This window comes from Doryrhamphus excisus, chromosome 23 (genome assembly GCF_030265055.1).
Source record: "Doryrhamphus excisus isolate RoL2022-K1 chromosome 23, RoL_Dexc_1.0, whole genome shotgun sequence".
NCBI classification, from domain to species: Eukaryota; Metazoa; Chordata; class Actinopteri; order Syngnathiformes; family Syngnathidae; genus Doryrhamphus; species Doryrhamphus excisus.
In genome coordinates, this window is record NC_080488.1 from 10,458,712 (window position 1) to 10,486,632 (window position 27,921).

Genomic DNA, 27,921 nt, shown 5'->3' on the forward strand with positions numbered 1-27,921 from the left:
TTGTATTACATTTACGTTTTTGTACTTAAAATTCAACGATATTAACTATAATCAGGCATCACATTTGACGAAATAGTTGAATTAGATTACTTAATTAGATTCGAGTCATTGACATTGAAAACAGGCGGGTTTTGGGACCCTGCGGAACAGCCAGCGGCTTTATTCCTCCAGTCCGGACTGCAGTTCATGACAGGGGCTCGTCCATATAGGCTCTTTCAAGCCGTGCACGGTTAACCATGGGCGTTCTATAAAAGTGCATCGTCTCACATGGACATCATCACCTGCAGGATGAACTCAAACAGCAGTAAATGTAAGTACACACTTTCTTGTACACTTAAAAACAAAATGTCTTGAGTGTTGTGTGCAGGCTCCAACTTGTCAGTTGACCTCTCACGCCCACTGTGCATGTTGTCACCTTTCTTATACATTGCAAACTGCAGCATCTCCTGCAAAAAAAAAATGTATATATAAAATTAAACTACTTGGATTTACAGCACATTAATGAGACCCGAGCGCTCTTTAACTTTATGAGCACAATTCCAAAGGAATTCCTGCACTCCTGGTGGGGTGGATGGAGTTTTCTAAGAAGATAACTATTCCAGCCAAACCATTAAGCGCACCAGTAAAAGGCACAGTACTGCATTTTTGATAATTGAAAAAACTCCTTCATGCACACTTCTAAGGGACGTTGCAATTGAGGGAGAGACATTGGTAGGGGGGAGTCTCAATAAGGAGACCACAACACTGCTTAGTTATCGCTGTCCATTTTATTGGAGCACATTTTGTCACTTCTTCAAAGGTACCATCTTTATCTTTGATGATGGTTGCATCAGTTGAAAGGTTTAGACCAAGCATGTGGTTATTGTTGGTGTGCATTTGTGGGGTGCATATTGTTTTACTAGAAATAAAAACAGCCCCCAAGCCACACCACTTTCTGTGGATTTTGGCCTGAGGTGCAGAACATCATTTCTTTGTTAGCGTTTTTGATCTCCGTTTACAGATTCAGATGACGGTAAACGTGTAGTTTTACTACTTACAGGGCTATAAAGCCTGGCTGGATGCCTCCAGCCGGGTAAACATGTAATACTGATTAGAGGACCAACGTTTATGGGTAGTTTTACTCCGCAGACTTGGAATGAAAGGAAACGGCACTAAATGGTGCTCTACCTTATCACATGAACTATACTAATCGTCACTTTTTGTTTTTTTTTGCTGACGACTCACCGCTTTGCATCACTATGACGGCATGCAAGCGGATGTTGTCAGGTCAAAACAAATCCCGTGTCTGTCATCCCCATCTCTCAACGCAGATTAACAACATCCAGGTATCTCTCCTAAGTGACTATGTGGGCTTCGTTTGCATAAACACCGCAGCAGACTGGAGTAAGAATTCATTGTATTGTCTTGAGGGATATATTGGCTTTATAGTTCATGGTTTTATGAGTAGAACACAGTTCACAGTTTTATTTGGATCGCATTCATTTGGTGTGTTTGTAGTTGAGATTTGATTTGATATATGAGAACATAAAATGTTCATTTTTGCTCATAAATTCACTTCCATCCAAAGGACAGTGAACGGATTAATTTGAGCTAACCTTATTTGGGGATTTTTTGATAACAGTACAAATTTTGATATAACCTGTAGACTGACACAAAAAAACGATGTTCTTGCAATGCACTTAAAAGCTATTAGGGATTAATTGTTATCATTGCGGGGATGATTTAATATGGGATGATTGAATACCATCCTATATTATCCAAGTTTGCAATGTGATCGGCGTTGGGACAATATGGAATATGCGTACTAGACAAGCAGGTATGGGATTTAGCAGTGGTAGCTTTGTAGTATATCCTTGAATGGAAGCCATCTGGAGCAGCTTTGTCATAAAGTTATGGTTTCTGCAGTCTGAGAATCGGAGCATCAGGTGGGTGAGAAAGGGGAGCGGCGGTCCCCAAAGAGAACCACTGCAGTGTTGAGATTTTGTGTTTTGCAGCTCCGCGTCCGTGATGAATCGCAGCCATTGTCAGGCTGCATATGGAAGAGGTTGTGGACAAAGACGTCTATTGGATAATGGTGCATGCATGTAATTCTATGGAAACTCTGCTCCATTTATGCAAAAGCATTTATTCTGTATTTAGTGTGGAACTCTGATTGACAGTTTATTACTGATGACACAAAGCTGTATACGGTACAACTTGGGTAATTATGCATACTGCTGTCATCCCCTTACTGTAAGTTTGTGACCCCTCGATGCATGCATTCAAACATGCAACATCTTATACGCAAGTACTCTATAGTGTGAATTGCATTTTTAAACAACAAAGCTGTTGTGTTTTTCATGTATTTCAAGGCAGTCATTGTTCTAAGCCTGACTTTGCAGCGCAGTCAAATGACGACAAGGAAACAGGAGACTTAATAACAACAATAGAAAGCCTTTCTGTGCTGCTGTTTTATTCATCTCTTTGCAACTCTTTTCATCACGTCTTCCTGTTGATCCGATGATTTCTAAAATGTCATCTTATTTTGAGCTGAAACCTGGACAAGCAACATTCGCTATGCACAATGTCAATTTAAGAAAAATAACCTTGATTATGTAAAAAAAATAATTTCGACAAATCATTCGGTAACACAATTGTGGTTCTGTGGTCATCGCCATACTTCTATGGTGACAACACAAACAAGCGAAATAAAAACCAAATCGCAACTGTAACGTTTATCCTGCTCACCAAGCTGAAGTCTCACAAGGTTTGCTGGGGTTTCGTGTGACATCATACATTTCATAGCCGGGGGCTTTCCTCACTATTGTCCGTGAATGCAATGTTATTCTAATGTGGAGAAAACCCAGCTACAATAACAGCAACCAGGATGTGCTGAAAGGGAATATCCTCTCCGTATATTTGTATTTATATGTGTAAGGAGCCAGGTTGGTAGTGTTATGTCCGTAAGATGTTGCTATTTGTTTACCGAATGCTGCAAGATTTCTTTCCAGCAAGGAACTCCACTCCAACATTTTTGTTGTTTGGGTATGTTCCCAAGCTGTAAAAGCCTTGGGAGAAGTCACTGTGAGTGCATGCGACAGTTCATGTTTAATAACATTTAGATGTTCCCCTGTCAGTGCTAATAAAGTGATATGTCTCAATAAGTATGTATGTTTTATCATACAGAATGATATCTTCTCTCACTATTAGGCATTAGCTGGGGGCAGCTACAAATTGGAATTCCCCTGAGCAGACTACAATTGTATATGACTGTGGTGCATTCAGGGCACAGCCGTCGGGTTTCCACAGTAATCTTTTCCACAGTGTTACCTTGCGCTGCTTTTTATTTCTGTACAGTGCATTTAAAAGTGACAGTGCGTGGTAGATGTTTGCATTTATGTCAAAGCAATTTAGTCGCAACAACATTTCTGTTCAACAAGTTACAAATGAGACTGGTATAAACTGGTTGTGTTGTAGCTACAGTAAAGCTTTCCATAGAAAAAACTGTGCTCTTTGTAAGGTGCAGTGAAAAGGTGATGGCCATTTTGCTCTGTCTTATACAAGTGAAAGACCATTGACCATTTCTCCCTTCTGTCCGTGTGTAAGTGTATATCGTTGTGTATTAGTCTCATCTGTGCAACATCCGTTCTACTGTGTCAATCAAGCGGCTCAGCCTGCATCTTTCTCAGTGAATACTCGAGTCTGAAGGGAGACATAGCGTTGTGGTGATCTCATCGGACTGCGAACTGAATAATAATGGGTGCACTGTAGGTTCTTTGTGTGGCAGCAGGCTGAGTCAAGCCGCGGTGTCATCTAGGACATGAATTCATCACTCAAAGAGATGAAAAATGAGTGTAGCTTTTACAGACCGATCCTTTCCAAGATTACGACCTTTGGCTTCTGACCATCCCTTCATGAGCCAATGCCCATTTGTCTATTTTCAATATCTCTTGTCATGAGCGTGTGCATCTCTGAAGCGTTTCAAAAAGGCCAGGAAACCCCCAGTGGGTTCATCTCAAGTGCATTTGATCATCTGTGTTAGCTGTTAACGATATAGATACGGCGAGACGAAGAGGAAGTAATAGATTACAGGGGGCATGGAGGGTAAAAGAAGCTTTTGTGGAGAAAGGAACATTGTCACACTTAGCAAACAGTTGGAAACATTCTTGCAGTGTTTAAGTATTAAAAGCTGCAACATATGACTTATTTTGTTTTTATATTATAATTCCCAAGACTAACAGCTACATTTTCTGAACATTCAGTCATTTTCTACTGCTTATCGTGACGAAGGTCGCTGGGGTGCTGGAACGAGAGGCGGGGTACACCCTGGACTGGTCACAAGCCAATCACAGGGCACATATAGACAAACAACCATTCACACTCACATTCATACCTATGGACAATTTGGAGTCGGCAATTAACCTAGCATGTTTTTGGAATGTGGGAGGAAACCGTAGTACCCGGAGAAAACCCACACATGCACGGGGAGAACATGCAAACTCCACACAGGTGGAATTGAACTCGGGTCTCATAGCTGTGTGGCCTGCACGCTAACCACTCTTCCATTTTCTGAACATTTTACCATAATAACAATAGTCATAACAACTTTTCAAGGCACCCAAAGCGCTTCACAATGAAGTGAACCCTTTGTTCATTCACAACTCATTCACACACTGGTGGTGGTAAACTACATCTGTAGTCACAGCTGCCCTGGGGTATCTGACAGAAACGTGATGCATGCTCAGGTCCATACCGCTCAACCCTACAATACAACCCTTCCGATGGGAATGTGCAATAACGGTGAAACATTGTAACACAAAGACCGCCTGTTGTCTCCTCACTCGTATGTCCGTGTGGTCCATTTGACTTTTAGATAGCCGTATGCCAAACTTCATTAGTGAACATGCATTTACGAACCTTACATGTAACTGAAGTCTGGTTTGTGTCACCGCCGAGATAGCTGCCCAGCGCTATCACGGCTGCGGAATTCCCACGGCGCTCACACACCGTGACAGCATGTGTGCTCAGTAGATGTCAACCATCAAAGTTTCAGACCGCTTCAGAAGCCGGCTAATGCTGAAACAGGTGAGTGCACAAACCCCCGAAAGTGAGCGTCAGTAGCAGGCACGATGAGAGGGAGCAAGGAGGCTGGACATCAATCATGGAGCAGATGATTTTTAGACTCATTGGGTATTTTTATTGAATTGAACAGCTCGTATTATATTTTGATTGAATCGCTAAACTTTAAATACCACAGCACGTGCGCACGTGTCGCTGTTGTTTTGCATTTTAGGCCAACTGAACTCGTTAATTGCTCTTCTCCGAGCGAGATAAGAGCTGTAATAACAGACAGGGTAGCAATTGTGCTGCGGAATGTAAACGCCAGAGGCTCATTTAAGATCTTGAAATGGAGCTTTTAAGTGAGACACGGTGTCAATCATTTTTTATTAAAATAAAATGTGAAACATTACAGCGCAGCTCAGTATTGTCTTGCCTCCCTTGTTGGAGTGTGAGCTCATCGGTGTATTTTTACGATAACCTGAAGCATTTCCCGTGTTATAATAAAAACAGTGGGAAGAGCATGCTCTTTCCCGTTGCTCATTAATTAATTTGTATATCCTTCCGACTTCTCCAAACATGTTCCACATGTTCTAATCACGATCCGCAAAATTCCTGACTTTACTGTAATGTGCCTGTACTGTCAGCAATGCAGCATGCAATCTCCATATAGTAAATATACGCTAAAGTAAACGCCATGTGAAATGTTTACTTTCTAGTTGTTGGTCGCTAAAAAAAAACTTTGCACTCAAGTTATCTTCTATTGTTTTGTCACTGCTTTGAATTACAGCAGGAGAAATAGGCACATCCCGTCCTATCTAGCAAAAGATCAAGTGCGCATAGCGAATAGGGTCACTAGGGACAGTGCAGTGGATGCATGTCATCAGACCAGAAGAGGAAACAGAAGGCCGGAGGTGATATGTGATGTCATCAGCGGAGGGAGGAAGTCCATCTCTATAGGGGACACATGGGCATGACCTGGGTAGCCCATTGAGAAACATGTTAAATAAAATAATAAAAGTCCTGTATTTTTCATAGGGGTATAACTGATGGTTTAGCATTAATGTGGTACAGTAAACCTCGGATATATCGGACTCGGATATATCGGAAATTCGCTCACAACGGACAGATAAAAAAGAACCAATTTTTCTGTAATGCATTTCCAATAAAAATTCATTGCATATATCGGATTTTTTATAACGGATTTCGCCTATTTCGGACAAAATCTCCAGTCCCGTTCCAATGCATTTCCATTAAATTTCCCTCGCATATATCGGATGGCCGCATCGTGGCGCTCCGATTCGCCGAATCGTGACAGGCCGCTATACGACGTCATTTGCAGCGTTTGCAGCGTTGCCTGCGCGTCCAGGTACATTGGAAACATAGTCAAGGAAGTGCCTTTTTATAACGGATAAAATCCGATATATGCGTAAAACGGACATTTTCCGGTATACGCATATAACGGATTTCGCTTATATCGGACAAAACCAGTGGGAACAATTGAATCCGATATATCCGAGGTTTACTGTACTTGTTAATCAACTCAATACAGACCAAATATCAACCAAAATACACGCTGAATTGCATTTGTGTGACTGCAACGGAATGTGATTTACAGTATTTTTTATTGTTGTCTTTTGTAGCACTGTGTGAACCTCATGTAAACATGACCTCAGTGTTCATTGTGTCGCTGCCAGTGTTTTACTGCAGCAGTCGTAAGGGACAGCTGACACCTCGTTGTCACTCAATATAGATGAGTGGAGCAAAGAGCCTCGAGTCATTTCTGCATCACCTTTTTCCTTTTTAAAGAGCACAATAGTAACAAGCTTGCGTCGTGTCTAAAGTGGCATAGACAGCAATAGTGACAAAAACTAATAAAAAATGTAATAAAAGTTTCAAGGCTGCAGAATGTACCGTATCAGCAGTCCATGAACGCCTAGACATGTTGTCTGCCCCGGAGATGAGAACCGTCACTCTTGGGAAATGCCTGGAATCTGAGCAGAAAAGGGAGAGTGGATGACAGGGCACAAGCTGTTGAGACAAGGCATTGTTGGCACAGCTTACGATGCAATTTAAAAACACATCTATACCATCTGGTCACCCCACTATTGTTACCACGTGGCCCACACACACCTCAGGTATGTGGAGGACATAGACATTGTACCTTCCCCAGCTTGGATGATGTGATAAGTCTAGGAAGACCAAAGTGATAACGTTAACTTGGAAAACATCTGCTATAGCTCATAGCCCAAAGTAAGCCCCGGTTGTTGTTCACATCTTGCACCAAAGTCTTGGACCTGCAGTGCTCTTTCATGTCCGATCAGGTTTAGAAATGTTTGTTTGTCCAACATGTCCAAAGACAATAAGGAAGGGGGGACTTCCAAGAAAAAGCCCTGTAGTTTTCATTAGACACAGCCCTCCCAGGGAGCCGCCTCTGGATGGGCAGACCACTGTTTGGTATTGTGGGCTGAACTCTTGGATTCCCTAGGCTGACTCCAAAACATCAGGACTTGTGAGCTTGGGCTTTGGGGTAAAGCGATGTATGTTTTGAAGCATAGTTTGTTCTTCTGTCCTTTCTCTGGCTTGCATCGTCCTGTGAGTCCACGGCTTTACTCAGGAGGGTCAGAGGTCACATTTAGTCACAGTGTGGAGTGGTTTTGAAAGAACATAACCATGCCTAGCAAGGCGTGTCTGGAATTTGTCACAGTCAGAACTATTTCTGAGGAGTTTGGAAACAGGTGAACACTTGCTTCATGCTTAGTTGCTTTTTCACTGAGCTTCGTCTATTATGAAGATATTTATATTTGCGTTATTACTGCTGTCTTGAGAAATTCCCCCCCTCACTAAGTTGTTTTCGTCCATTCTTTTCTTTGTGTGATCAGCCAATGCCTGAGCTGGCGGCCTCCTTCTCCCAGTCTGCCAAAACAAGTCCAAAGGTCAGTCATTCTACAGGTCCTGTGAGGCTGAAATCGCTCCACTTGCACTTGAGAAACAATGACTGAAAAGAAGCATTACACCAATTCTATTGGAAGTTAATGACACTCTGCCACCTTACACCTGTATGACCCCAATTTTTCCCATCTGCTTCCACTCTTACTGGGAATTTTGACATGATTTTCCAGTGTCTTTGTGGGACTTGCCTGGCTCACCATCTCTGTTCCAATTAATCCTAAATATGTCCCACGGGGTTGAGGTTAGGGTTCTGTGAAATTCCTCTACATCATAATCATCCAACCATACCAAACTAAAGACTGTGTGTCCAAAGACCATGGACCAATGTCCCCGAACCAACAAACCAGATCAGCAAATAAGGGAGCTTTTATGAACAGTAAAGTACTTTGTGGGCCCCTCATGATCCAACACCCTCTGTTAGATACGTACAGTACATGTGCCTTCAGGTGCCTTCAGGTGCCCATAAAATCCAATGTAAGTATGTTTACCCTTATGGTTGTAGGTGGCTGTGTCTAGTATTTAAAGAAATGTGGGTCAAGTAAATACACCTGGTAAAGAATTCCCCTCTCATGGATATTAGCGCCTAACACTCAAAATTACCACTGCGCCTGAACGCCTCACAATGTGAGGAGACACAGCAGCAAGTTGTTCCTTGCTCTGTATGCTTCATATCAATTACATGGGTATCATTTTTAATTGATCTTGGAACTTCTACAAAATATGTCAGTTCTGTGATCATGATTTACTCTGCAGGTTACTACCATTTTTTATTATAATGTAATAATAATAATTGTATTACAGTAAAGCATAGTGGTAGCATCCTAATCTGGGGCTGCATGAGTGCTGCAGGCACTGGGGAGCTGGGATTCTTTGAAATGTTTTATGATGGGTAACATGTCAAACTTCAGCCATGTTATTCCTATTTCCATTATTTTCTATAAGGAAATGTGATATTAAATACCGGTACAAAGAAATCAGAGGTCAACCAGCCTCCTGCAGAAGACTGTATTCCAAGTTGTTGTTGTTTTGCCCAAATGTTTCTTTAACAAATGATCCTGCAAAAGTGGATCATTGAGGTTGTGTATTGTCTGCCTGTGCTTGGGGATGTTAGTGTTAGAGTGTAGTGCTGGCGATGGCGTGTTTCATCATGTCGAAGCTCATGAGTCTGCCTGAAGGCGACAAGTAACTTTGAAAAGTCTCAACTTGCCTCCTCCTCCCACTCAACTCCACCGATTATACTCTTACTCTCCTCACTTTTACACATAAATACACCTGCTGTAACATAAAAATTGTCACTTTGATAACAACTTCATCAAAGGATTTTCCAAAATAAGAATATATGGGGTAAGAATACAGTCAAGTGTTAAATTGAGTATATATAAAAAGGAGAGTGTTTCCCAGGTGCTACACAATCCCCGTAGACTGGGATCTAATAAGGACACACAGCACTACAATTCCCCTGCCCCCCAAAAGAAAAGAGAGGTGGGGAGACAGGGAGGGAGGGAGGTTGGGAGGCAGCGATAACAGATCAGAGGGAGGAAGGGGGAGGTAGGGTTGTGATTTCAGCAGCAGGCTGAAGCTCACCTCCACGAGCAAGCCAGAGAACACAGCCAGGCCTTGACTGTGGAATATCTCTCACACTATCCGCTTGTTGTACATGAATGCCCCCCTCTGTATGCCGGAACCATGGTTGGACTCTCATCCACGGTTGTGGAGGGTAAGTGCTGACCTGTGCTCATTTCTGTATACATTATAGGTTGAATAGAGGACAGGACTGTGTCAAGATACTTGCCTGCAAACAACAAGCTGTAATAATTTCTCAGGTAGAAGCATGACGTGAGTAGCGGTGCAACTAACCATTATTTTAATAACCGATGAATCGGTCGATTATTTTGTCAATTAATCGATGAATCAAATTTTTTAAATGTCTAATAAATCATGATAATTTTCTTAGTTGATTCATCAGAAGTAATCAGTTAGGCCATAGATGGAACAAATTAATAGGAATCAAACCCCTACAGTTAATGGTTGGGTCTGCAAAAAAAAAAAGCAACTGAAGCAACACCGTTTAGCTCCCCGCTGTACTGTTTGGAAAGACAAACAAAGATCTGGATTTTGTTTCTACCACAGGATAGGTGCGTCCATCCATCCATCCATCCATTTTCCATGCCACTTATCTAGGGTAGCAGGGGTATGCTGGAGCCGATGGATAGGTGTGTCAGCTACAGAAATATTCTGGCATCATACCGACATGACAGTCAAAAATCGAATTAAAACAACCCCATTTATAGTCTAATGTACGCACAACATCCATGCCAAAATTATACCCATATATTTGCGCCGCAAGGCATGCTGGGTACCTTGTGGTAGTCTCCCTTGCAACATGTCGCTGTGTTTGTTGCATCTTTGCTTGATTGTAAAACATGTTGAAGAAGTCGTCAGGGAAGTAAACAATGAGACGTTCACATACTCCTGATATTCTTGATGTCACAGGACTACCCAGCATGCCCTGCAGACGCTTGTAAATAGCAGTTAAAATGGTTGAGTGACATAAACGTGTTCATTCTTCAAGGCAGAGAAATTTCTTTGATCATTTTTGGGAATTTTTTTGTAGGAGTACTATGCTTTGAGACTATTTACTAGAGAATGGTTGAAGAATGCATGCCGTATAACAAAGCTTTAGAAGCAGGAATATCAAATGTGTTACTTAGCCCCTCCAAAATGTAAAGTGTCAGCCAAGGAATTCCACAAAGACGAATGTGACTAGATGTAAATTTAAATTTGTGTATTGCGACCTGTAATAACCTAACCTCATAATAACATTTGAAAGGGCTGGTTTATCATCCAAAAAAGGCAAGTTTTGTGTTCTCATTCCATTCCTGTTGTCACATAGAAGTGATCGATTTCTTTCAACCTGTGGGTCTAGATCCTCCCTTCATGTAATGTATAACCACTGTTGGTAATGAAAAGGTTGTTTTGTTACTCACTGGACATGAAATACCGTAGTACTGTAGACAGCTTAACCAGACTGGGGGAATCAGTGAAGCAACAATGTGGCACCATGGTTCATTTTGAAATGTCGTTTTTTTTTTTTTTTTTTTACTCTGGGGAGTTTCTGTGGAAATAAAATTCTTCTTTAATTAGTTGGAATGTGCACAACAATATTGTGAAACATAATGGCTGCTGAATGACTTAACTGTCACCTTGGACAAAAGTTATTTATGTTGTGTGTGTGTGTGTGTGTGTGTGTGTGTGTGTGTGAGGCAGACTCAGCAAATCTCATTCAGGAGGGAGGAAAAACAGCATGTGCACTCAGCTAAAGTCAGATTAGTCTTCATATCAGGGTTTGTTGGACATGTTCGCACAGGTGCTGTGTTTGCTGACACGATTCAAATCACAAATCAGCACCCACATCTCTCCCACATCCGTGCAGTTTGTACAGCGTCATCTTAAACAAAAAGGCTACGCATGCATCTACACCCACAGGCTGCACTTTGCAGCGTCTTGCTCTGTTAAAAAGGTGAGGAATGTGCGCGGTGTTTACCAGTAATTGCCAGACAAGTGACAGGAAGTCAATGTTTGACAGCAACCAAGGCTACTAAAAAGCCACCGACATTCCTGTGGGGACCCGCTTTTTGGCTCATCTTTTTATTTGTTGGATTTTAGGTCTGAAATATCCCAAGTTGTAGTAAGACAGAGTGGTAAAGGTTAACTTTTATCTACCTTTAACAGGTGTGACTTCCAGTTTAGTGTTTTTTCTTAAGGTCCTTTTGAAAGGCAAGTGCATTGCAGATTTAAATAATCACATGCTGCATTAGATGAATGTTTCGGTGATTTTAGAAGCTTTACTTTGGATTTAAGGGTGGTCCTTTGTGCCTCACTTGGCAAATTCCAGAACTTGGAACACCTGCGGGAATTAGTTGCACCAACTGCTAAGGTTTGATCAACCTCCATGAGGAAAGTAATCGGAATTAACCTGCAGTGTGAGCGGAGCCTTACAGCTCAAGTTCGAATGTAATGGTGTGAAGAGTTTTGTGTCAAGGCTACACCTTGGCTACGTTCACTTGCCAATGTGAACGCAAAAAATGAGTGAAGTGACTCACATGCACAAAAGCACGACATCACACGTTCTTGTTTTTTGCATATGGAAGTAACTTTTCAATGAAAGTTATGCTATGCTGTGGTAGTCTGTGAAGAACAACTTTTTTAAATAGCTTTCAAATGACAAGAATCTGTGAGTACCTTTATCCAGGTCTCGGTAATCACAGTGTGAATGGAGCCCTTGATTTGTTTGCTAGATCTGATTTAGTGCTGACTGTAATTTTAACTCCTCTGTGCAGTGAATGACTCACACGCTTTTGTGTCCAAGGTTAGGGGAAGCACAGTTTCACTCCAAAGCCAGAATCTAAACAGCTGGAACCTTTGGCAAAGTGACAGCATTCACTTGGCCATGGGATCTGACTCTCACAATCCCCCTCACAAACCTCCTCGTGTGGTGGGTCGGATCGTAATGAGAAGGGTCAAAGTGGCGGATCCGTGCGTGAATCAATTCCTCATGCCAACTACACGGGGAGTGCAAGTGTGGTTTTGGTACAATAGAAGGAAATGCTTGTAAAGAAGAAGTACACACACACTGCTACCGTAAGTGCATTTCTATTTGCATTTAGACCGGTGCATTCACGGGCCATTGTTTAACCCATAGGAAGACCCACCTTGGGAAAATATTTCTGAGTGAGAACAGCTCACTGTCACACATTATTGACAAAAAACATTCGTACATTTATCACGTGGTTAATACATTAATGCATAAACCTTGCACAAGTCACACACACAAAGCTGTCTGTTCTCAATATATACTCAACGTCTCTATTGACACACCTTAAATACACACCTTCCAAGAGTCTGCATGTGTGTGTATTTGTGTGTGATTAGTACAACAGGACTTGTTGCCAAATGGCCGGCTGCCCAACAAAGAGTTTTCTGGCTGAGCGACTATCCGATGGCTGACCCCGGCTAGATGCATGGTTCAGCAGGTCTAACTCATGTAGCTGGGCTGGGAAAATGGAGCAGTAAGAAAGGAGATCGGTTGCTTCATGGTGGGTTTGAGTGATGCAGATGTTGGTGCGCCGACTCAACCGGTTGGCAATGAAGACAACACAAAAGGGGCATCGGAGGGGAACAGTGGTTTGATTTCAGATTTCAGCACCACATGCTTGCATCTGGAATCACATCAGATAACACAGGAATTCAAACACATTTGCCAGTGCAGGTTGTCCAGCAGCTGTGGGGATTATGGGGCATTTTGACCAGATGGTATCAACTTTAGCATGCAGCTGCTAGTTGTTTTTTTTGGTTTGTGGTTTCATTTAAGCAGCGGTCTAAGTGTGCACCCAATACCTTATGATATTGATGTACAGATGTGGAATAATATGCAACCAAATCAGTTGTGGTACGTGTGTATGCGACAGATGCCAACTAACTGAGCCGTGCAATATTCTGTTAGTAAACCTCACTCCGTCAAACCGTAAGCGAGGACTCTTAAGTTGTCCGTAGGCCGAAATAGTCTCCAGCATACCCACGACTGTAGTAAGGATCCGCGTAACAGAAGATGGATGGATGGGCAGCATACCATCCATGCTTCTGGGCAAACAACATCTGTATACATTTTATGATGCTTTATTCACTGGAGCGGGCATTGTATGTGTTGTGTTGTCACTATGGCAACAAACCACACTGAGATGTACAATGGAATTTAAGGGATCTTTAAAATAAGGGTCGGTGCAAATCTGGCTCTATTTTCAGGGAGTGGACCATCTCAAATTAATGATGTGACCGTTTTGTTATCTGACTCGTCAAACATGATCCAACTCTTGGCTTTTTGTGTGTACACGCCTTCAAATTTCCAACCTCTAAGATAAAGATCAAGTCTCTACAAATGAGAAGTTGGGCTGCTGCCTCGTAAATCTGCTCTCTAATTTGTTGTTCTTGTCACAATCTCATACTACTGTCATCATTCCATCCAAGCTTTTCATTTTCCTTCTCAGCCTTTGATTCAAATCTGACTTTGTGATTGAGAGCCAGGCATGTTCTGAGCTGCTGCATTAAGATCTTACCAGGTATTTTTGGTTTAGGATTAGACTGTTTACTTCCTGTTTTCTCTGCTTTAATGAGGACCCATGTGTCCTGTCCTGTCCATCTATGCTTGTATTGTTATTGTTGAGTCTAGCGCCTATCAGAGGAGGTGAGGGATGGTCCCTGTCTGTGAGAATCAAGGGTCAGCAAAAGCAAAGTAAAATGAGGCTGCTAATTTACATCTGTTAAGGCTTGTTTAGACATTGCATCCCGACCTTTACGCTCTCTGCTTACACCCCGACCTTTCACCTCTCTGCAGCCATGGAGGTGTTGGTGAGTGAGCTGAATGCACTCCTAAAGTTGCTGGACCAGGAGACTCTCAGCTCCTCCACCCAGGAGAAGAAGACTTCCGTATGGAATCTCCTGCAGAAGATCCAACCATCAGGTCAGCCAAAATGAAGACAACCTAAGAAACAAATACACACACTTAAGTGAGTGAGAAGTAAAAAGTTAAGTGTATTGCTTTGTTTTTCCAGTTTCAGGAACAGACTACATCTACATGAACTCAGCAGTATACAGGAATGGGACCAGCTTTGTAGAGTCCCTCTTTGAGAAGTTTGGTATGTTTCTTCTTCAAGCAAGGAGCATATTAGTGCTTCATCCATTTACACAAAGCCAATTTTCATGTGAGTTGTCATTCACAGACTGTGAGCTTGGAGACCTAAAGGACGTTACGGATGATTTGAAACAAGACAAAGACACACAAACTGAGGCTTCAAAACAGGTCAGCGACCGAGTTCCTGATGTCTTCATCAAACTATCAAGGGGGGACTCATTTAATACCAAAGATGTTTGGTATTAACGTATTATTAATTAATGGACGCTCACAACTCTAAAAAATGCACTTCACTACAGAGCAATTTTAAGCCATAAAAACGTCCACAAGGTGGCAGAAGTGCATTTGATAAGAGCTAGGCAGGTATCAAGTGATGGGAAAATCACACATGACAGGAAGTTGGAAGTGAGAGAGCATTGCATGCAGAAGGTTCCGTATTTTATGGATATTTTGACCCATGCACATAAACCCACAGAACACACGCGTGCACTTGTTCAGTTCCAAATGTGAAAATTGTAAATACTTTGCTTTCTGCATGTAGGATGTGATAAAGAGTATTTTCAGCACTCCTCCTCATTATGACTGTCCATGATTTACGAGGCCATAGGGAAGCAAGAGCAAAGTATTCCATGGTGTGGGGTTTCCCATATGTACATGCTCAAGGGTGAGGGCTCCACCCAGAGAATTTACTGTATCTCTTCAATGATATAGCACTTTAGCGCAGATCTTTAATAGTTTTTGGGACATTTAAGAAATACTGTATGTGTCTGTGTCCCTTCTCAGACCTGTGGAGACTCCTTAGCTGTACATTCAGCAGACTCTCCTCCCCCTCTGCCCACAACACCTCCCCCAGAGGACTATTATGAGGAGGCAGTGCCACTCAGTCCGGGCAAGATGCCCGAATACATCATCACAAGAGGTATACGTCCCTGTCTTGACTCAACTTGTTTCTCTTTGCGTCTTTGCATTCCAGTCATTAATCAACAGTCAAGCTCTATAAATATATACATTTAGCAAATGTATATCTATAGTCATTAAACCTCACCTCATGTTGCAGCCAAAGATCTGTATACAATTCCTGTTACCTGTTCTTCAGCATTTATTTGTATTATTTCAGTCCGGCCTAGCCCTCCTAACTCCATAGAGGATGGATATGAAGATGCAGACAGCAACTACCCAACTACCCGCATCAACTCCCACCGCAAAAACTCCTGTGGGTTAAAAAAAATAAAAGCCATTTAAGGAAAATACTTTGAATGTATTTAAGTATTTCTGTCTCTTAGATAACGATTCAGACGCACTGAGCAGCTCCTATGAATCATACGAGGAAGACGAGGAAGAGAGGAGTCCCGGTGTGCGACTCACACATCAGTGGCCGTCTGATGAGAGCTCGATGCCCCCAACTAGAGATTGCCGCATCTGTGCTTTCCTACTACGCAAGAAACGCTTTGGCCAATGGGCCAAACAGCTCACTGTCATAAGAGAGAATAGATTACAGGTGAGGAAATCCTCAAGACGGGTGTGCTGACTGCACATCGTAGCTTAGTTAACACTGCCATCCTTCCTTCAGTGTTATAAGAGCTCGAAGGACACAAGCCCCTACGTGGACCTTCTGCTGCCCCAGTGCACTGTGGTTTATGCTCCGAAAGACAGCAAGCGGAAGCACCATGAACTCCGGTTCACATTACCCAATGGAGATGCGCTGGTTTTGGCTGTGCAGAGCAAGGAGCAAGCACACAGATGGCTCCGGGTAAGTCCATTGGTAGGGGACAAAATACCTCAGGTTAATACAGGACAGTTCTGCACCACTTCAAGTGCTTCAATAAGAATCATATTGTTGTATCAAGTACCAGTACCAGCCTATATTATTACATTGTGTTTCTGTATGCATACGCAAAATGATGCATGATGCAATGAAGAGCAGCCATTGCATAACATGATTAAAATATCCCTTTCAGGTTGTTAGAGAGGTGAAGGGACAATGCACAGGGGCAGAGGTATCCACATCCCCAGTCATTTCCAGAAAAACTGAGCTTGATAAGGTGAGTCAAAGGGTGAGAGGACCTTTACGTTCTCTGTCATTTGTTCCCTCAAATTATACTCATTCACAGCTGAGGTGAGGAAAAGTCAGCATCAAGCTGCAATTGTGTTGTCACCATCCATTGTCCTAAACACATGTAGCGGCAAACAGTACTACCTATGTTTGATTAGCAGAACAAAGGCAAGGTGTGTTATGTACATGATTGTTACGATGCTAATAATAATAGGGCTGGATGTGAGTCACTGTATGACTTATTTAAAGGTAAGAGATGCTGCAATAAATAAAAGCCCTGAAAGGGAAGGGAGGGAACCAGGTAGCAAACAGGTGTGTTTATCTCTTGATGTCATGTTTTCATAGTTTGGACTACACATGAGAGAAAGAATGAAAGTGAGACATACCAACGAGTGCAGGATCTTTGCACACCGTCTCGGTAAATAAATTAAGCCATGTAGGAAGGAGATGAAACGATATTACAGCTTTAACGTTGCATCTCTGGGAGATAAAAATAGATGCAACAGTTAATTCACATGTCCACCATTATGTCCACCAAGACTACTATACCGTGTTTTAAAGTGAAATTTCAATATATACATTTTTTTAGCCCCCCAAAATCTCATATCGGTCGGGCTCTACCATGTACAGTTTGTGTGTATTCATTTTTCTCTTGCTCAGAGATTGTCTGCTGAGAGGAACACTTCAGATTCAGACAGTGTTGGCGTATCAACAGGGGAGAACTGCAGAGAAAATGGTGAGAATAAAAGCCACTCAGGAAACCCTGTTGTGACTTCATATTTTACTGGGTATCGATTATGATCTTAAAAGTATCTACAGCTGCATGCTTTGCTGTTCGCCGCAGGTAAGGTAAAGCGTGGGGCTTTTGCTGCAGGCCGAAAGATCACACGCATCATTAGCTTCTCAAAGAAGAAGGCTTCCCGAACAGCCTACAACGACCCTCGACAAGGTCAGACGCCTGCCGCAAGGCTTCCCTGAAGGTTTAACAACACATTGTGCGTCAATACTTTTTGTGTCTGCAGGTTATCTGTCAGTACTTGTCAACCAAGAGTGGCAAGAGCACTGGTGCTGTGTGTGCAGAGGCTTCCTGCACTTCTACCATGACAGAGGCGACCATCAGACCTCCCTGCCCTCCCTCCCACTGCATGGCTGCGAGATGGTGCCGGGGCTGGGACCTAAGCATCCTATTGCTTTCCGAATCTTACGGGCCAGCACCACAGTGGCGGCTCTGGAGGTGAAAAGTGTTTTATTATTCATTTACAGTATGCATCTATTTTGGTGCATATATTTAGTATCGTAAAAAGATTTGGGGGAGATTTGGAATGTACCCCGTGGGATACATTATGGTTGTTTTAGTTACTTTAGTTACATTTCGTTAATTGAGGTGTCTTTGTGTTTAAGTTAGTGTTTTAATACATGACTGTATGTCCTGTTTATTTACAGGCAGCAAACTCTGAGGATCTTGGGAGATGGCTTGGCGTTCTCTTGGCCGAAACCGGTTCCACAACAGACCCAGAGTCACTACATTATGACTACGTAGACGTGGAAACCATCGCTAATATACGCAATGCTGCGCGCCATTCCTTCCTGTGAGTTTGCCAGTTTTTTGATGGTCAGGGGTGGGTGTTGGATACTGTCTGTGCAAGGTCAAATGAAAGTCACAGACATCGGTTATTTCTACTCTGCTCTTTGATGCTTAGGTGGGCCACATCCTCGTGTGGTAGCACAGACTCCAGAACATATGATGAGGTCCCTAATGAGGACATGCAGGTGAGAATGCAGACATTTTCAGTTTTAGAAGCCGCATGTGTGTGTGGCGGCTTTTATTTTATCATGGCGATGCATTCGGATGTATCTGTTTGTGGGGCTATCAGCTAAGTATGGAGAACCATTGCTAATAAATGTACAGTAGCTGTGTTACATCACATCAGCCATGGCTTTTTTCAAAGCCAGACAGACGAAAGTGTGTGTGTGTGTGTGTGCATGCATGGGAGTGAGAAAGACCAGTCATCACAGTGGTGACAGGAAGCCAAGAGGTCACAGCAGTTTAACATCCTGTCAAGCCCTCAGTCCACTCCACTGACGTGCATTTAAACACATACTACCGCCACAAGCACCTCTGCTGTCTGAAGCCAATAAATCAAAAAGAGACCGAATGGATGAATACTTGAGCTTTTTGCACCCCTTCCCTCCCCTCTCTGTGTTCCTCCAGTCTATGGAGAGCTGCCGGCAACAGTGTGGGAATCAAGGGAAGCGACGCTCCAGTTTCTCCAGCAGTGATTCGGACAAAACCAAGCCGTTAAACTCCCTCAAAAGAACAGGGTCAAGTAAGTGTGTGTGGTTGGGTTCCTGTAGTAGCGGCGCTATGTGTTGAGCATAGTTCTGTTACAGGCTTCTGTATAGTGTTCAAGATCATATGACAGCAATGGAACTGATGAAAACATTTCTAATGGGGGTTTGGTTTTTGAAACGATTCTATTATGGTTTGGCATACAGAACAGTGGAACCTTGGTTTCATACAATCCTGTTTTGGATTATTAATGCTAAAAATATGTTTCAATTGTATATTGTCTCAGTTATTGTGTGACCAAACAATGAATCCACATGTTGGTGTTTCTGTGAGGAATGTTTTTCATATGTAGTGGATTAGTTTGATATTTAAACTCTCACTCTAACAAACTCACTGCCTACCACACTCAAAGCCCAACCCAAACTAACACACATACAAAGTAGCTGTATAACATGCACTATGCAGGTATCAAAACCTTATAACCCGCAAGGCATGCTGGGAAGCCCACACACACACTCCTCATACAGGATATCCAGCGTAATAGGAAAATAGTATTGTCACCCTCACTCATAGTACTTATTCACACTGACATGCTCTGCTACCCTCCCAGGATCTCTGACCTTTGCCCTTACATCTCAACCTAGATTCAAACCAGTACGGAAGGTATGGGAAAACACGAGCAGAGGAGGACGCCAAGCGCCACCTGAAAGACAAGGAGGACTTAGAGAAAGAGAGGGACGGTATCCGGAATACGCTCTCAATACTCCGACAGGAGAAGCGAGAACTCAAGGAACAGCTGCAAACAGCTCCTGGTAAGAAGAGCCTTAGAGAAAACACCGAGCAGATGCTAGATTAATCATTTTTGGGGGGGTTATCATATCCCCGTAGCTACTCAGCTTTGCTCTACAGCTTTCATCTGTGAATCCTGCAAAAGCTTGTGTGTCTAATGGGACTGCTCTGTCTGACCTTCATTAGTCCACAACTGTGTGGGAACTGGGATTAATAAAAGAGCTAATAGTTTTTTTATAATTAAATTCAACAACGTGTTTAAAAATGGTGACTGAATGAAAATGAAACTGTAAAAATGTAACGTTTAGATTACAGATAAACAATTCAACGCTGCATTTTTTTAGGTTCTCAGTATAAACATTAGGCACAATTTAATGTGATCTAATGTAAGAGCTGTACGCCTTTCCAGAGATAATAATACTCAGTTATGATTGGCGCTGTTAGATAAGGTACGGATTGTGTAGTGTAGTGTAGTGTAATACTACATCACGACAGCTGCAACCACAATATTAATGTTGGCGGCCTTTAGTTGTTATATGGTCCCACGGCTACGAATGAGTTCCGTTCTTAGACTGTGATGTAAGTCAGCTTTTAGTGTAAGTCAAAATGTATTGCTAAGTTACTCACACTGTACACAGAAGACGGGAAGCACATAAGATACCATCATTTTAGAACAACTCTCTACTTCCCAGTATACCTTCTTAAAATATTGTCTGTCTAGTGCCATAAAAAGTATTATGTATTTCGATGTGTGTGTCTCTGCACAGAGAAGAGAGCTCTTCTCCTGAACAAGCGTGTCTCCCAGCTCGAGGAAGCTTGCCGAGCTAAGGAGGCAGAGAGAGTGGACCTGGAGCTCCGGCTGTCACAAGTCAAAGAAAACCTGAAGAAGAGCCTGGCGGGTGGAGCGCTGGGTACGCCGTTGGAGGTCGTCCCACCTGTTAAGGTACTTTAGTTGTCGATGCGTGACTTCATTGTTGCATTCTTGCATATTTGTTAAATTTGCACATTTTTATAGGGGCCCAGAAAGAAGACCCTTAACATCTACAGCGAGGCCTTACCTGTGAACTGTGCCTCGGAGATGCGCAAGAGGCCTCCATCTGTGTACGCTTCCTCTTCAGGAACTGTCATGCAGAAGGCTAAGGTGACTTTTACACCGCTTCATCACATCCGGTCTCTACAAATAATTAGATCATTACAAGGGAACGTTATTGCTAATAACTTGTCAACACAACTGTTGTTATTTTGGTTCTATTGGGTAACATTGTTGTTATCTTAGTAAAGCACATTTTGATATTTTACCCAATGAATGCTATACATATTCACTTGCATGTGTTCCTCTTTTTTTGCAGGAATGGGAGTCAAAGAAAGGAACCTAAAGGCAGCAGCATTGGGACTTGATACAAAAAGGTTCCCACCAAATATTCACAAGCACAGACGGCCAACAAGTTAATGTTGTAATGAAAGAAATCAGCCACTAGGTGGAGGTACATCTTCAGGAAAATTTTTTTTTGAGGTTTGACTCGGAACGTTAAGGTTATGCAGTTAGTGTAATAGGTTCACACCCTGTTTCAGTCATGTGTGGGGGGTTTGTGTGTGATGAGTTGGGGAAAATAAGAGGATGGGAGATACAGTAGGTGAAGCCAGGATGTGCCATTTGAGTTGTATTTTTTTATGACTACTGTTTTCTGTTAATACTGTACGTCATTTATAATAAGACATACCCATCCAGCTGCATGTGCCATGCTTGGTTGTGAACGCATCATGCATTCATTTGACTTATTTAGGCCACACATGCTCACTGCCATTCACATTTTTTTGGAAGAAATCTCCACTTTTCTACTTATCTGTAAAACCTGTGGTTGATTTTTGCACTTTAAGATTTTCTGACCTGGGTATCTATAGACCCTTATATATATAAAAGAATGGATTTATGCTATTTAACAGCATTAAATATAATTTACTACAATACATGTCATTAAATATATCTGTTCCTTTAATGTAACCAGTTCTTTCCACAGATTTTTAGGTTGCTTTTTATTTGTCAATGTTGCTACCGAAATAATAGCCTCAAATATCAAAAACAATACAACGCACCAGCCTGCCCGGTATCATTGTTTTATTATTCTAATGTTGCATGCTGTGAAGTTAATTACAGTATACGGTCTACAGTATACCAACCTATGTATTAAAACAACAATGAAGGCAGCATTAGTGTGATGCAGTTGAAACCAACTTTGGTTTACAACCTGACTCATTCTCATAAGTTCTGCTAAATATTCAAATGTAGACTTTGTAGAATCATGGATGACAGCTGCTTTTCATTCATTTGTAGCCTCATCATTTGGTTGCAAGTTGTTTCTTTTTTACATAGAACTTGTCAACCAAAAGCATGTATGATGGCTTCAGATCCAAGCGACTGGTCTGGGTCTCCAACAGGGATGTGCGGCAGCTGCTGGGTGGTGGAATGAACTCAATAGCAGCTTGTGAGCATCTCTCAGAGAAAGAGATAATAAAGCCAGTAGAGAATATTGACAAAAAGGAATGCCGTGGGGAAAACAGTGCGGGCGTGTCGATCGATGTTGTGTGGGTTTTCTACAATGAAGATGGACACTGCCCTCCGTGATGCGTCCTTCACTGATGATAGGCTGCAGCCTTGACCTGGCTTCTCCTCCTTGGGTTCACCGGTGGCCTTTGTGTTGCTGTTTTCTGACTCCTGTGCAGGTTCCTCTGCAGAGGAGCCTGCTTCTGCGCTATTCTTTGGTTGGGTGGAGCTGACGATGGGGATGGAGCCATTTCCATTGGACTCATTGAACTCTCTTGCAAGATCCTAACAGAAATAAAGACGCTCTTAGTTATTGAAGAACATACATATGATTATTCCTCCGTTTTCACAGCTCACCCTGTGTAGATCCTCTATGGTCTGGTTTTGCATCGTATAGAAGTGTGCACAGGCGTACTCCAGCAGGGCACCAAAGATGAAGGTGAAGCAAATGCCCAGGTAGACGTCTATGGCCTTAATGAAGCAGTTGGCATTGGGGAGGGAGGTGCGGGCGCCCATCATCAGAGTGGTCATTGTGAGGACTGTAGTCACACCTAGTGAGTAGCACATACTTCAAAATGATGCCATTAGAGATGTCCAGCAGACTCTAGAAGTCTACACTAGCCTAGGGTTGTCTGGATTTACATTTTTGCGAAATATTATCTATAGTTCTGTGATTACTTGTTAAATAGGTAATGGAATGGGAAACGGTTCTGACGTTACGATTCTCCCGGAAACGGGTTTTTTAACTTCCGGTGCCTAATTTCGACGATTGGTCAAAAATGGCGGCATGACACCAACCAAAACAAGCGACAGGATGTATGCATGTTCATCCATTTGCAAAAACGAGGACCGTGCAAAGGAGAATGCACCACTTTCACAGTTTTTGACGTGCTACACCGGACTTCTTCCGACCAATCAGGTAAGCAAAACAATAAACAAATTATACTTTATACTGCGAATACGGTGGTCAACTCAAATACTGTGTACTTTACCTGACGCTAACGCTAGCTTTAGCCAGGAAGTTGACCAAACCCCGCGGCGTTACTCCATTAACCTGCTTTTGCTGGTTTTGCTTTTTGGTGAAGTGGGCATTGGATATTGTCCGGATAATGTCCGTTGCTATTCATGTCACTTCAGCTGTCGGTTGGATATAAGGCTCCGTAGCAACAGTGGCTGTTGCTATGTAGTTCCCCCCCTCACATACTAGGGGGCGTCAATAAATTACTATTGCGTTGAAATCTCCTCCACGCAGATGAGTTGGAACTCAGTAACTAGTTAAGTTACACTTTGTCTGCTATGAACAATAAGACACTCTCCAACAACAGGATATGTACCATAGCTTACAAACTACCTTTTTTGGACGCCTGTAATAGACAAATACACCCCAGAGTAAGTAAGCGTTCCCTTGGGTTATCATTTAAATATGCAAGCTGTTTTGGGCCCTATGCGGCCTTTATGTGTTTGTACTGTGACTACTAACCAATGCAGGTCCTGGCAGGTACGGAAGACTGGCTGATCCAGAATGAGACCCAGGAGAGAACCACCAACAGAGTGGAGGGAACATATGTCTCCAAGATGAAGAACAACACATTTCTCCGCAGTGCAAAATGCAGCACCAGCTTGGGGTATTGTCCTGGGAGCACACACACACACACACACACACATACACATACATGTACTATTTAAAAAGCTGTGATCTAAACGGCATCATAATTCATATTAATTATCCAATAGTGTCGTGAAAATTCTCTTCCTACCAGTCTCATACACAGCCTGCGACACAGACGTGTAGTAGCTCTCCACGCTATACTGAGCCAGCCGCAGAGTGTCCAGACCCCTCACTGAGTCATTCCCTCTTGTCCAGTAAAACACTACATCCTGCACGTTGTAGCCCCCTGATTACACAACACAACACTTGTAAGAGTACTGACTTTTGTCTGCGACAAACACAATCCTTGGTATGTATTCAGTGGCATACTTACCACAGTGAGGAAGATGGTGGTGATAGTGAGGATGGTTTAGCATATGTCCATCTGCGTATTGTGACGGGCTAGATGTGGAGGGGGGGTAATGGAGGGAGGGGGTAATAGAGCCGAGAGGTACTCACAGCTCTCCAGCTGCAGGGTGCACACCTGTCTGTCCATGGGGTATTTGGTCAGGTCCATGTTGCAGGCGATTGTGGCTGTGATGCTGGTTGGAGTCACAATAAAGATATTACAAAAAAAATGTTAGAATATATCCCCATCAGCTGACATTATGTCTAAAATAGCTATGTACAATGACTACCCTTGGTCCCGCATTTCGGAAAATGAGGAAAGGGTTATGGAGTCGCTTTTATTGCAACTGTTGATCCAAAATCAGAGGACAACGTTAACTCCTCCTTGGGTACTTGATGATGACCTCCTCAACATATTTTACAATCAGGCTAAAATCTTAGGAGAAAGTGGGCTACGAGCTACCCAGCATGCCTTGCGGCAGGAATATATAGGTGTTTTTTTTTTTTGGCATGAGCATTGTGTGCAGATATTTCTTTGTCCACATAGTACTTTGTGAGCCGTGTGTGTTATGTGTTGGTATGATTATTGTGACCAAAATTATCTCAATTATCAGTGATCACTTTCAATTATGATAATTACAGTTGGAAATCATTTTAGTTTATCAAACAACCAAATGCATTTCTACTATGGACCTTATTGGACCTTCGTGTGGGTAAAGAATACCGGAGTGCATAGAGAACCGTCCCGTTACTGAAGATGCGTATGAGGCGGTTCTCCACCGTCACATCATGCAAGAAGGAACGCTTGGAGTCTGGAATGAAGGTGTCAGGGATCCAGAGCAGGGACACCAGACGTCCATCCACGCTGATGCTCTCATTCCCCGGGAAAACCAACCTTGAATCACGCCATCGCTGGCGGAGGAAGATAGTTGCAGTGTAGTCCTGAAGAGAAACACCTTGGGTCATCATTACTTCTGTTTTTTGATGGATGGATGGATGTCCCACCCGAAATGAATAGCAGCGGTATTGTACCATATTGATTTCAGAGATGGCATCGATGCTTGCAATATCAAGACTCATCCCAATTTCCACTGGACCCTCTGTCAGGGAGACATGACAGGCTTTGGCATCCAAAAGTACCGGTTGGGTGGTAGACTGTTGCGGATCAAGATTAGGCTTACCATTGAAATTGGGTCTCAGGTAGCGGTTATATCCTTTCATCAGTTTCTGAATGGTGGGCAGAAGCTGGGAGTCATTCCATTCCCCCCAGTGATGCCCAGGGAACACACACGTACTGGGGACCACAGATGAATAGAAAGCATTTGTAAGGAATTATCAATCAATATACCACATGATTAATTCCAGCACTTTGACTGATAACACAGTATGGACCAGGGGTGTCTCACCAGAGTGGGAAGGTCAGAAACAGGATCAGTTGCGTATGCAGCTGGACAAACATTGTGGATCAGCTGCTAGGCAACAACAAACATAAAGACAAAGACAAATCAATCTACGTGTAGTATACATGGGGTTATCATGTCAACATGGACACCAGCTTCATGTTTTGCCTTGAGTTATTTCTTGAATTTAGTCATGTTTCTCACCTCAGGTCTTCGCTTCTGTTTTGATCATGGCTGCAAAACAACCCAAAACGGAGCCAAGAAGAGTCGAAAATGGCAGCATTTGATACAGAAGGTGAGAAACTATTACACTATTAAATTCAAGAAATAGCTCGGGCCAAGACCTAAAGGTAGTGTCTGTGTTGATCTCACTGCCAAATAGTGTCAACATGTCTTCATTGAAGGTAAAAAATAACCTTAAAAGTGACCTATTATACTCATTTTCAGGCCTTTGTATTGCGATCTGGACTCCTATACATCAGCGACACGCAATAGCTCACACAGAAAGCTTTCTAGATCTTCTAGACTCTGCACCCCTTCCAGCAATGTCTTCTTGGATTTCCTGCCTCCTGCCCAAAAGGTTTGTGTAATTTACTGCACCACCGGCCGTACTCCTGCCGAGCCCACTCCGCTGTGATTGGTCACACTCCCAAGCTCTCCCGAGGGCTTCTGGAAACCAAGGTCCGCATTTACTGAGTGCAGGCAATCTGCAGCCCATATTAGGAATTTTGGGTTGCAATGTCGTCAGTAACTTTAACATTTTTTTAAATTTTGGCATAACTTTTAATTAGCAAAGGGGCAACCACTGATGACATCCTAAGTGGGCGACGGAGCTGACTTCCCTTTTCTGTTCCCATGTATTAGCAAACAGGATTAGAGTTAGGGGGATTGTAGCGGTATAGAAATGATGGGCAGTGTTTTGATACATCTGGGAACTTTTATTGATCCCCACCCTCCTGGTCAACGACTACATATGAATAACTTAATAGCACATCTTCATAAAGCTACCCTAATTTATGGAACAACACATACAATCCTCCTGTTCAATAGAGATGAATGAATAATTAATTTTTTTTCTACTTATTATAAGGTGTGGTTTGGCGCGTGTCACCTGCTGATTTATGAAGCCATGGCCTCATGGTTTATTCACAAAGCCAGTCAGATAACTAATTCTGTCGCCATCTCATCAAGGATTCCCCATTGTGGAGTTACACCCGCACCCCTCCCCCTTAAATGACTAATAGACTTCTGTTTCTCTCTCATGAACAAACACAAAAATCCCCCTAATAAATGTTACAGTAGGTGAAAGCTGCTCGGTGGATGTATTATTAACGCAGTGGTGCCATTCTAAATGATGATGTTTATGGGCACATTGATTTCCCTTGCTAATGGCTGTTATGAGAGTTAAGAGTTATTATGTCTAATTTGTTTCACTACACCGGTCGACTATGATTAATTCATACCCGCATTCCTCGTAGTTTACCTTGCAAAGCATCATTTGGTTTCCCTTTCTTATCTCCTACTTGTGTCAAACACATAAAAAGACCCATTGAGGTGAGTAGAATTTCTGTGTGCATGCCCACATCAAAAAATTGGTTTTTAAAAAATTTTTAGGGAAAACTTTATATTTTTTATCTTACCTCTTTTGGACTGCAGGGAATTGTCCTCTGGTTTTCTTTGTCCACCTGTTGTTCTTCTCTCCTTTGTTTTCTCGTCCTGTATCCCCTCTTACTTTTGGTTATTTCCAAGTGTTATTCCATCCATCTGCCAATGAAGCAATCATCTGGTCCTGATGTGTTTCTAATGTTGCTGGTTGCACTGTATGTGCGTCTCCCTGCGTCTCTGCACAGCTGCCGTCATCTCCCAACAGAGCTGTTGTGTAGCCCCCTCCCTCTTTTGCACCACATCTCTGCCCCTTTCACTCCCGTCTCACTCACCTCCACTCTCAAATAAGCAAGGAAGTGGAGTGCATTCATGCTCTTTAACATCCAGTTGGACATCTCCCGTCTCCCTCCCTCACACTATTTCCTCCACAGGCCTTTAATCTCAAGTCTGCACTCTACTCCTCTTCACTTTGAGCACCTCCTCCTGGGCATCTGATCTCTCCTCTGTCTTATCCCCTCAAGAGCTCTTGCTTCCCCTGACTAATTCTACTCTGTGGCATCATGTGAAGT

The 27,921-nt window shown here is 42.7% G+C and overlaps 2 protein-coding genes across 5 annotated transcripts; one reads left to right on the top strand and one right to left on the bottom strand.

The window, feature by feature from the left end:
- The first annotated feature begins 164 nt into the window (after nucleotides 1-164).
- On the top strand, nucleotides 165-21,310 carry afap1l1a (actin filament associated protein 1-like 1a). 3 transcript variants are annotated; one of them, XM_058063616.1, is made up of 20 exons: nucleotides 203-310; nucleotides 7,920-7,973; nucleotides 14,381-14,506; nucleotides 14,598-14,681; nucleotides 14,766-14,845; nucleotides 15,461-15,596; nucleotides 15,795-15,890; nucleotides 15,961-16,175; nucleotides 16,248-16,427; nucleotides 16,636-16,719; nucleotides 17,391-17,466; nucleotides 17,575-17,679; nucleotides 17,753-17,964; nucleotides 18,174-18,319; nucleotides 18,431-18,500; nucleotides 18,943-19,057; nucleotides 19,665-19,832; nucleotides 20,577-20,752; nucleotides 20,825-20,950; nucleotides 21,159-21,310. In XM_058063616.1, exons 3-20 carry the CDS (start codon nucleotides 14,383-14,385, stop codon nucleotides 21,183-21,185), a joined length of 2,220 nt encoding a protein of 739 aa, XP_057919599.1. In that variant the 5' UTR covers nucleotides 203-310; nucleotides 7,920-7,973; nucleotides 14,381-14,382; the 3' UTR covers nucleotides 21,186-21,310. The 3 variants fall into 3 exon arrangements, with proteins under 3 accessions (XP_057919597.1, XP_057919599.1, XP_057919598.1); XM_058063614.1 differs by lacking the exon at nucleotides 7,920-7,973 and having other exon boundaries at nucleotides 165-310; XM_058063615.1 differs by lacking the exons at nucleotides 203-310; nucleotides 7,920-7,973 and adding an exon at nucleotides 9,521-9,706.
- gabrp (gamma-aminobutyric acid type A receptor subunit pi) lies at nucleotides 21,307-27,921 on the bottom strand. 2 transcript variants are annotated; one of them, XM_058063628.1, is made up of 10 exons: nucleotides 27,388-27,921; nucleotides 25,754-25,816; nucleotides 25,529-25,641; nucleotides 25,380-25,447; nucleotides 25,072-25,289; nucleotides 24,459-24,541; nucleotides 24,109-24,246; nucleotides 23,832-23,984; nucleotides 22,709-22,902; nucleotides 21,307-22,636 (listed from the first exon to the last, which is right to left on the bottom strand). In XM_058063628.1, exons 2-10 carry the CDS (start codon nucleotides 25,804-25,806, stop codon nucleotides 22,304-22,306), a joined length of 1,353 nt encoding a protein of 450 aa, XP_057919611.1. In that variant the 5' UTR covers nucleotides 25,807-25,816; nucleotides 27,388-27,921; the 3' UTR covers nucleotides 21,307-22,303. The 2 variants fall into 2 exon arrangements, with proteins under 2 accessions (XP_057919611.1, XP_057919612.1); XM_058063629.1 differs by having other exon boundaries at nucleotides 25,754-25,819.

Bases quoted from the DNA above. Each gene is read 5' to 3' on its own strand.
- afap1l1a (XM_058063614.1), top strand. From the start codon at position 268: ATGGACATCATCACCTGCAGGATGAACTCAAACAGCAGTAAAT. The intron at 14,682-14,765 runs GTATGTTTCTTC...TGTCATTCACAG, and splicing joins GTCCCTCTTTGAGAAGTTTG to ACTGTGAGCTTGGAGACCTA. The intron at 18,320-18,430 runs GTGAGTTTGCCA...TTTGATGCTTAG, and splicing joins GCTGCGCGCCATTCCTTCCT to GTGGGCCACATCCTCGTGTG.
- gabrp (XM_058063628.1), bottom strand. From the start codon at position 25,806: ATGTTTGTCCAGCTGCATACGCAACTGATCCTGTTTCTGACCTTCCCA. The intron at 24,542-25,071 runs GTATTCTTTACC...GACTCCAACCAG, and splicing joins ACGGTTCTCTATGCACTCCG to CATCACAGCCACAATCGCCT. The intron at 22,903-23,831 runs GTTAGTAGTCAC...GCTACTCACTAG, and splicing joins ACCTGCCAGGACCTGCATTG to GTGTGACTACAGTCCTCACA.